This window comes from Gekko japonicus, unplaced genomic scaffold, assembly GCF_001447785.1.
Source record: "Gekko japonicus isolate JY-2015 unplaced genomic scaffold, Gekko_japonicus_V1.1 scaffold10, whole genome shotgun sequence".
Lineage (NCBI taxonomy): Eukaryota > Metazoa > Chordata > Lepidosauria > Squamata > Gekkonidae > Gekko > Gekko japonicus.
In genome coordinates this window covers 2,544,209-2,554,606 of record NW_015167526.1, presented here as the reverse complement: position 1 = coordinate 2,554,606, position 10,398 = coordinate 2,544,209, and the positions used below count along the sequence as shown (strand labels likewise).

At 54.4% G+C, this 10,398-nt stretch overlaps 1 protein-coding gene across 1 annotated transcript in view; it reads right to left on the bottom strand.

Moving 5' to 3' along the window:
* The window catches only part of TMEM116 (transmembrane protein 116), an 85,329-nt gene that overhangs the window by 40,829 nt on the left and 34,102 nt on the right, over window positions 1-10,398 (bottom strand). Inside the window, 1 exon segment of the mRNA XM_015413247.1 lies at window positions 3,280-3,384. Coding sequence (XP_015268733.1) covers window positions 3,280-3,384 — 105 coding nt within the window.

Sequence of the window (10,398 nt, the reverse complement as noted above, 5' to 3'; positions counted from 1 at the left end):
AGGGGCAGGCGGCTCAGTGCGTCGGCGTGGCCCATCGCCTTTCCGGGCCGATGGACGAGGTCGTACGCATACCCCGCCAGGAAGATGGACCAGCGTAGCACCCTGGGCGAGGTTATCTGCGGTGTCTGCCGGTCGGGTGCGAGGAGGCCCAGCAGGGGCCGTACAAGTAGTGGTGAAATTTTTTCACCCCTGCCACGATTGCCAACGCCTCCTTGTCGATCTGCGCGTAGTTGCGCTCGGCCGACGACAGTGTCCGCGAGTAGTAGGCCACCGGGACCTCGCGACCATCCGGTAGTCTGTGCCCCAGGACCGCCCCGACCCCATAGGGGGAAGCGTCGCACGCCAGTACCACGGGAAGGGCCTCGTCAAAATGGGCGAGGACCGCATTAGAGACCAGGAGGTCCTTTATTGTTTGGAAAGCTGCGTCGTGTGGTGGCCCCCAGGCCCATTGCGCCGACTTGTCGAGGAGGCGGTGGAGCGGCTCCGCGACGGCCGCCTTCAGGGGCAAAAAGGAGTGGTAGAAGTTCACCAGGCCTAGGAACGCCTGTAGCTCCGTTTTGGACTTCGGGGCCGGGGCGTGTGTGATGGCTTCTACCTTGTCCTGGGAGGGGTGCAGGCCGGCGGCGTCCACCGCGAAGCCCAGAAACTCCACCCGCGGCACCCCCAGTAGGCACTTCTCCCGTTTCACCTTGAGGCCCGCCGCGTCGAAGCGTTGTAAAACGGCCCTCAGACGGTCTGCGAAGGACGAGGGGTCTGGCGCGGCGATCAGCACGTCGTCTAGAAACGGCTGAACTCCGGGGATGCCTTTAAGGAGGGAATCCATAAAAGATTGAAAGATCCCCGGCGCGACTGAGACCCCGAACTGGAGGCGGTGCACCTTGAAGGCCCCTTTGTGGGTCGCAATGGTCTGTGCCTCGGCCGTGGCGGCGTCCACCGGTAGCTGCTGGTACGCCTGGGCCAAGTCCAGTTTGCCGAACACCCGAGCCCCTGCCAGGGCTGCCAGCACTTGGCTTACTACCGGCACCGGGTACGCGTGGGGCTGCAGGGCTTTGTTTATGGTGCATTTATAGTCCGCGCAGATGCGGACGTCCCCGTTCGGCTTGAGTGGTGTGACAATGGGGGTCTCCCACCGGGCCGACGCCACCGGTTCTAGCACGCCTTGCTCAACTAGGCGATCGAGCTCGGCCTCCACCTTCGGCCTCATGGAGATCGGGGGCAGCCGGGCCCTGATGCGGATGGGGCGTATCGCGGGGTCTAGGTCCAGGGAAATGGCAGGGCCCGTGTACCGCCCCAGGGTCCCATCGAAGATGCGGGGAAATTCTGCGCACACCGCCCCGAAATCCTGCGCTCCAACCTGGTTGATGCCCGTAACGGAGAGCCCCAGGGCCTTGAACCAGGCCAGTCCCAACAAGCTGGAGAGGGGCCGGTCCACAACCAGTAGGTCCAGTTGGCCCTTGAAACCCTGAAACTGGACCCGGAACTTGCCCCAGCCCACCACCGCCACGGGGTTTTTGTTAAAGTCCCGTAACCGGAAACCCCGTGACTTCTGTAGTGGTGGCCCCCCCCGAGGACACAGTGCACGGAGCGTGTCCGCGGATATTATGGAGTAGGTCGACCCGGTGTCGATCTCCATGGTGCAGGGGGCTCCCTCTATGAGGACCGTCACATGCATTTTATTTGGGCCGTCGGGGGGCAGGTTACAGACCTGGTGCTGTGGAAAGTGGGACGACACGGTGTGGAGCTCCAGGGGCAGTTCCGCGGTGGTCTGGTGGGTGGCCGATCTCGGTCGTTGTCCCTTGGACCGGCAGACCTTGGCGATGTGTCCTGCCTTGTTGCAGGAACGGCAGACCGCATTCCGGAAACGGCACGACCTGCGTTCGTGATCCTCCCCGCAGCTGGCGCACTGACTTGGAGACGGGGCCTTGGAGGTCCTGGAGGATACGTGTTTTGATCGCTGCTGAGTCCGCTGTCGGAGTTGTAGGACTTCCTCTTGGTCCGAGACGTCGGAGCCGCTGCTCACTTGGGTACGGTGGACCGCCTTGGCGCGGCGGTCTTGTCGCGCTTGTTCGTATGCTGAGGCCTCCCGGATGGCCTTGTCCAGGCTCAGATCGTTCTGGCTCACCAGTTTCCTCTGCAGCTTCGGCTCCCGGAGTCCGACGAGGAACTGGTTCAGGAGGGTATCGTCGAGGCTGGGGAAGGAGCACCGGGTCGCCAGGCTCCGCAGCGCCGCCAGAAAATCGGAGGTGGTTTCGCCGGAGGCCTGAACTCTTGCGAAGAAGTCCAACCGCTCCACGTACTTCGTGGGTTTGGGAGCCAGATGGTCGGTCAGGGCCTGGACTAAGGAGCTGTATGACTCGTCCTTCGTTAGTTTGGGCGAGATTAAGTCCTTGAGGAGCCGATGGGTCTGGATTCCGCAGTGGCTCAGCAGGTAAGCCTTCTTCATCGCGTCGTCCACCACCTTGTGGATGGTGAAGCGGCTCTCCAGCGTGTCCAGCCAGGTGTCCCACAGCGAGGGCTGGGAGAGATCGAAAGCGGGCAGGCTTTCAGTTGCGGTCGCGGTCGCCATTGTGTTGCAGCCACGTGGTGGGGTGGCCTCTGGAACGGCGATGGCGTCGGGAGCGTTGTGGAGGTCGCTGCTGCTCTCGGGGTCAGCAGGGAACGAAGCGGAGCCAGGAGCTGCGCGGTGAGCGGTTGCCGGAGAGCTGGGATGCGACGCTGCGCGGTTCCCGGAGGTCTCGGCGTCGGTGCTCGGTGCGGGGCTCGGGTCTTTGTTCATGGGGTCGTCGATCCCATCCTCGTCGCCAGTGAAAAGTATGCAGACGGAGAGCGATTTCAGCTAAGCATACCTTTATTTAGTTCAGGACAAAGACGAAGGGACCAGCTCGCAGGCTGGTTATATATGTTCAGAAAACCCGCCACCAAGTACACCTAAACACACCCCCTACTCCCGATAGGCTATTTACAGTAACCGGGCGACCATTGGTCTCCCGGCTGAGAAGCTGGCCCTTTGATTGGGCCGGCTAGGATCCTACGGACCCATTGTCTTTGGACGTGAAGCTATTGAAGAGTTGTGCCTGGCCAGCCCGGGCAAGTCCGGGCATGTCAGGCTGAATACATTACACCTCCCTTTCATCCTCACAACGACCCCGTGAGGTAGGTTACGCTGAGTGTGCGTGACAGGGAAGTTTCCAGAGCGGAGTGGGGATTCAGACCTGGGGCTCCAACCGCTACCCCACACTCGCTCTCTCCACATATATAGGCTCAGCCTGCAAGAGTTACCTGGGAGGTGTGGGTGAAGCGGCTCTGGTCGTATTTCGCCTTCAAGTCCATGTAAAGATGCCAGATATAATTGACGGTATACAGGAAAGATGCAACGTAGAAGACCTGGGAAAGCGGAAAAAGGGGGATTCTTTTTTTACTGAACTCGCCATTTGCAGATCTTATACAAATAACCGTATTTAGCATTTATAGAGTGTTTTCAGGGGTCAAAACGGTCATTCTTACAAAAGCCCAACAGAAGGTTGCCCCATGACCAATAGCAGAGGTGGGATTCAACCCAGGGCCTCCTCAAGCGTCGCTTGCTAGAGGTGACATCAGGAGGTCTTCCACGGTTCTGGAGTCGGACTGGGGAAACTGGGAAGGAAATTCTTCTCAACTCTCCCCTCCTCCACCCTCTCTGATCTGGTCAGGAGGAGAGAGAGAGAGAGAGAGAGAGAGAGAGAGAGAGAGAGAGAGCGAGAGAGAGAGAGAGAGGATTTATACCATGCCCTTCACTACCCAAAGGAGTCTCAGAGCGGCTTACAAACTCCTTTCCCTTCCCCTCCCCTCAACAGACACCCTGGGAGGTCGGTGGGGCTGAGAGAGCTCCTGACAGAAACTGCTCTTTTTCAAGGACAGCTCTTATCAGAACTATGGCTTGCTCAAGGTCATCCAGCAGCTGCATGTGGAGGAGTGGGGAATCAAACCCGGTTCTCCCAGATTAGAGTCCGCGCACTTAACCACGACACCAAACTGGCTCTATGTAGTCCACATACATACTAACAAACCTGCTTTCATTTCCTTAAGGAGTAGAGGCTTGCTTTAAGAAGAAGACGAAGCTGATGCTTTTAGGATGCAGTAGTGAATTGCATGGAAAACTGCACTCTGCCATAAAGCTTGCTGGGGCCACAGTGGCTCAACTGGTTAAGATGCTGAACTGCAGACTGGAAGGTCTGTAGTTTGGCAGTTCGAGAACCGAGTGCCGCGTGAAGGAGTGAGCTTCCGTCTCTGGCCCCAGCTCCTGCCAAAATAGCAGTTTGAAAGCAAGAAATTGCAAGTAGATAAATAGGTACCACTTCGGTGGGAAGGTAACAGCGTTCCGTGCGCCTCGGCGTTTAGTCATGCAGGCCATCATGACCATGGAAACGTCTTCGGACAGCGCTGGCTCTTCAGCTTGGAAACAGAGATGAGCACCGCCCCCTAGAGTCGGATTCGACTGGCTTTCGAGCAAGGGCAACCTTTACCTTTACCTTTATAAAGCTCGCGGGGAGACCTTGGGCCAATTGCTCCCTCTCAGCCTAACCAACTTCAAAGGGTCGTTGTGAGAGTAAATCAGTGGCGGCGAGACTGGAGGGAAGGGGCGGACAAATATGTGCCACGAGAATGGCCGTCTGCAACCTGACATGCCCGGTTAGCCGTCTTCACAAGGAACGGGAGAAAAAAAAGTTGTACTTTTTACTATTTCAGAGAGAGCTTTGATTCTTGGAAGCTGACACCCTGGAACTTTGGTTGGTCTCTAAGCCGCCGCTGGGCCGGGCTGAGCGATGCATAAAGCTCTTCTATCCTAACTCTCAACTCGGATCGGTGGCCGTCCATCCCTGCATACCAGATGCTGGCATTCCACGGCCCTGGCTTCGGGCTGTTTTCTCTCCAACCGAATCACGATGATGAGCCGACGGCACTGGCACTGGTCCAGCAGGGCTGTCCTTTCTCCCCCTTGCTTCGTCTGTCCTTAATTATAACCGCTTTGCATTTTTTGCCTCCTTTGTGCTGGCCAAATGGAGTGGAATCCTGTCCCGGGCTTTCTAGGTCGCTAGGCTTGAAGCGAGGAGGGCACGACAGGTGAATTGTGAAAGAGCCACACGGGGCTCTTGCTGGGCTGAGTGTGGAATTTGCACTCAGATGGGGTCGGGAAGAGGGGGTGTTGTTGGAGTGTGACCACCGTGGCCAACAGAAGAGGGGTGAGATGTTGCTGAGAGCTGTGTCTCAGTCTTTGGGGATCAAGAACCCTTCTAGAAGGAGGAGGAGGAGAAGGAGGAAGAGGAGGAGGAGGAGGAGGAGGTTGTAGGGTAGGTGGGGCTGGGAGAGCTCTTTCGAGAACTGCCCTTGAGAGAACAGCTCTGAAAGAACTTATGACTGACCCAACGTCACACCAGCAGCTGCATGTGGAGGAGGAGTGGGGAATCAAACCCGGTTCTCCCAGATTAGAGTCCGCGCTCCTGACCACTATACCAAGCCGGCGAGCCAACAGTTTGCTAGCACAATTGGTAATCATGATGGCCAACCTCCCCAGTTGTGGAAGAAATATGCCAGACGTCCGATCCTGGGGATCCAATCAGCCAACTCTGGGTTAGGAAATTCCCGTGGATTTTGGGGGTGGAGCCTGGGGAGGGTGGGGCTTCAAGAAGGGAGGGACCGGGGCTGAGTATAATGCCATAGAGCCCCCTCTCCAAAGCAGCCGTTGCCTCCAGAAGAACTGATCTCTGCCACCTGGAGATCAACTGCAACCAGGGGTCATTTCCTGCCGGAGCGCACAGGAGCGGAGCTCCGGCAGTAAAGAGCCCAGGGGGCGGGCACATGCAACAAGCCCCACCCCCTGCTCCCAGCAGCCCTCAGTCAGAGCAAGAAGCAGCCAGGTAAGCTGCAGAGCTCACCCCCCCAACCCCCCAGTACAAAACAGTCCAGTGGCACCTTTAAGACCAAGTTTTATTCAGGTACAAGCTCTCCCTCCTCTGAGAGGACAGATCTGCATGTCCCCCCCCCAATAGCTAGCAATCCAAAACATGCCTTTCTTTCCCTTCCCCAGTTTCCCTTCCCTGAGTTTCTCCGCAAAAGCGGAGAGGCTCAGGGAAATAAGGAGACACGTCTGCCTGCCTGCCCTTCCCTTCCCCAGCCAACCCAACGCCTGGGCTTGTTACTCCTGGAATGCCGCTCCGGAATGCCTGTATGGCAGCCATAGCTAACAGTGGTTCCTTCCCCAAAAGGCTCTCTTGGCCAAAGAGAGAGCTCCTTGCACTGGAGGAAAGCAGCACCCCTTCACAGGGACACGTCTGCGAACTCCGACCCCAGGCTGTCAAGGACAGCACTGAGGTATGAATGAGGAAATCCTCGGTTTGATCCTAACCTCCGCCACAAACTCACTCGCTGCCCTTGGGGGTGTCACTCTCTGCTAGCTTGCCCTCCCCATCAGCAATACATGGATGGTACTAATTATAGTTATTTATTGGAAACCGTTATATGAAAGAGCTAATGGAATTATGTCTTGCGGCTGCTAGGAATGTTATAGCATTTCATTGGAAATCTAAGAAGACGTTGCTACTGAGCGATTGGCATCTGAAATTGTGGGACTTTTTTCCACAAGACAAATTTTCCACTAGTATACTTCGATCTGAAAATCAACCTGTCCCTGACAATCTCCAAGAAAAATGGATGCCCCTCTTAGAAGTGTCAGCAGCACTTCCCTGTTTGCTCTGCATAAACATCAGGATTTGCTTTCCTATTTTTAACTGTTCTTTTAAATTTAATTTAAAAAAATTACTGGAAACCGTTATGAGCTGCCTTTCTTCCTTACGGAGCTCAAGGTGGCTGACGATGTAGAAAAAGCACGCAGAATAAAATAAACTAAAAACATAAAAAACAAAGTTTAAAATCCAGCAATGCAGGACTGTTAGCAGACTTAACCAAATGCCGTCCAGTGCTCCCTCTAAGCTGTGGAGTCTTGTGAGCAAAAAATCCACTTTGTGAGGCTCCTGGCATTAAAGTTGCAAGCGAGCAATTTGGCTACTGTATAAATTACTTTGCTCTGGAGCCCTCCTTCCTGAACAAAGACAAAAGTGTGAGCCGGAGGATAAAAAACCGTGAGCTAGCTCACACTAACTCATCTTAGAGGGAACACTGGTCTGAACTTGAGCAAAAGCAGTCCCGCATGTATTCCTGAAAGCTTTTTTTATCTGGCCTTTCCATTTTACCCCACATCCCACATTTCCCAGATGGCTCTGCACCCCTCTCACCCGTAGCCGTGCTCACGCCAACGGGGCTTACAGAAGCCTGACAGAACCAGCAGACTAATTGATGCAGCAGCCAAATCGCCTGCTCACAACTTTAAGGCCAGGAGCTCACAAAGTAGACTTTTTGCTCACAGGACTCCACAGCTTAGAGGGAGCACTGGATGTAGCTACTAGGATTTTATTTTGATTTTTTTTTTTGGAGGCCTTTGTGGAGGCCAGCAAAGATTTTCCAAAGCATAAACCACTTCAGAAGAACTCAAACAATACGTTAATGGCAGAACCAAGCTAAGAGGGGGGAAAGCCAGATTTCGTTCCGAGACAGACTTTGCTGAGATGGAAAAGATGAAATCATAGGTCAGATTTCCTGGCACAACTGGTGATACATGGGCTGCAGTCAGGAACCAGCTGCTCACAGACGGAATTCTGTCCCGTTTTCTTTTTCCACGTCGAAACCAAAACAATTTGCGTTCTTTCGCCAAAAAAACATCTCCTGCTTTTAATTACTTTCTGGCTCATCTTGCAAAAACGTTTGCTTCTTCATTTACAGCGCCCTCACTTCCCACTGCCTTCACTCGCCCTCGATGTCCTCCGACTCCAACAAGTTGTGTGGCACCAGTGGTTTGTTACAGGATCCCTGGCTGGTGTGGCTCACGCATGGGACAAAGCCAGGAAATAACGCAGCACACAGTGGGAACCACAGCCCCAAACAGGAATTCCTTTTTTAAAAAAAACTACCACTGCTCTCCCCTGCAACCAAAAGTCCTACTTTCGGCTGAAAATCAACACTGGGGAATATTCAGTGCCGTCCAATGTTTTAAAGAAAATTAATCCGATAGAAAATGAATGAGGTGGATGAGATAGAGCTACAAATTTTTTTACAAGACCTGATGGCTGAGCTCTTGTTAAAATGCTGACCCTGGGACCCGAGGAGGGCCGGATTAACCATTAAGCAGACTAAGGCACGTGCTTAGGGCACCAGGGCCAAAGGGGGCACCACAAAGTTGGGGAAAGGGGGCATAACAGAGAGGTCTTTCTCACGACTGAAACGTGTAAAAAACCCAAATAGATCAGTTAGGCTTCAAGACAGACTCAACTCACTGTGTATATTAACAATTGAAGCCAACATGCTGAGAGGTATTGATTTCGAGGATGTTATCAGTGATTTTGCGAAAATGAAATGTAGAAAAATGCCTTTCAGGTCATGAATATTGGAACTTTGATATATATAACGCGAAATATTAAAACAGATGTTGTATTGCATTTTTGTAGAACTTTATGTAGCCCACGCTTGGCTTAGTTTGTACAGTATATTGTGTTATCATAGGAATAATTTTTTGTATTGCTGCAACCTGCACTGCCAACCTAGCAGTTCGAAAGCAAGAAATTGCAAGTAGATAAATAGGTACTACTTCAGTGGGAAGGGAACAGCGTTCCGTGCGCCTTGGTGTTTAGTCATGCCGGCCACATGAGCACGGAAATGTCTTCGGACAGCACTGGCTCTTCGGCTTTGAAACAGAGATGAGCACCGCAACCCTAGAGTCGGATTCGACTGGCTTTCGAGCAAGGGAACCTTTACCTTTACCTAACCTGCACTGTATTTCTGGTCAGACAGGTCAACAACTAAAATGGACTGGGTCAGTGTGGAAAGGAGGGGGGCACCAAGATTGGTCAGTGCTGAGGGCACCAGGGAGCCTTCATCCGCCCCTGGACCCGAGGCAAGGGGGCAGGCCTTCCAGCTCTTCCTCAGGGTCACTTTTGTCCAGAAATGGTCCCCTCCAATGTTCCCCCTAAGCTGTGGAGTCTTGTGAGCAAAAAGTCTACTTTGTGAGCTCCTGGCATTAAAGTTGTGAGCGAGCGATTTGGTTGCTGCATAGATTAGTCTGTTCTGGAGCCCCATCCTTCCTGAGCGAAGGCAAAAATGTGTGAGCCGGAGGCTAAAGAACTGTGAGCTAGCTCACACTAACTCAGCTTAGAGGGAACACTGGTCCCCTCTAGGAAAGAACTCCCCATCCCAGGAGGGCTGGAGAACTGAGCTCCGGACAATCGACTGGAAGGGGGGCCCACCAACGTTTGGCACCTGTTGAAGCTTCCAAGAAGGAGAAGGAGGATTCAGAGTGGCTTACAAACTCCTCCCCCTTCCTCTCCCCACAACAGACACCCTGTGAGGTAGGTGGGGCTGAGAGAGCTCTTTCGAGAACTGCCCTTGAGAGAACAGATCTGAAAGAACTTGTGACTCACCCAAGGTCACACCAGCAGCCGCATGTGAAGGGAGTGGGGAATCAAACCTGGTTCTCCCAGAAATCCAATCTCTTCTTTTTCTAAGCTTCTGCCGTACTCAAATCGAGCTGTTCACTTCCTCCTGTTGTCCTCGGAGGGCCCTCTGCCCCACTCCATCCAGAGAGGCCGCTGTGTGTGTCTCTCTCAGGGCACCCAAAGGCCAACAAGTTCACATACCAACACAGGGTTGCCAACTCTGGGTCAGAAAAATCCCTGGGGATTTGGGGGTGGAGCACAGGGAGGGCAGATTTTGGGGAAGGGAGAGGGCTCAGGAGTGCTGGGACACCACAGATCCCGCCTTCCAAGGGGGGCATTTTCTCCAGGGGAACTGATCTCCATCGCCTGGACATCGGTTGTGATTCCGGGAGGACTCCGGGCCCCACGTGGAGGTTGACATGCCCTTTCAAGCAGAAGCTTTCAAGGTCCGGAATCCACGTCTTCAGAGACGCGATAATGGATCTACCCAGGGGTCGTTTCGTAGAAAAAGAGCTAGGGGAACGCATTAGCATAACTCATTAGCATATGCCACACCCCCTGACATCACCGGAAGTGTGTCATAAGGCCACACCCCCTGACATCACCAGAAGTGTGTCATAAGGCCACACACCCCGCCCCCAACGGTCCCGGCCGCCCCCGCCGGCCTTGCAGCTCCACTGCCGAGCCCCATGAGAGGCCCTCCCTGGCCCCAGGCAGGCAGGGGTGGGGAGAGGCAGGGAGGAAGCAACTTACCCTCCCTCTTCTCCTGTCTCCTCCTGGCTGAATGAGGGCCGGAAGCGGGGCGGCCGGAAGCAGGGGGCGGGGCTTCGTCATGTGCCCCGCCCCCTGTACCTCACCCGGGGGAACTGCGATCCCCACG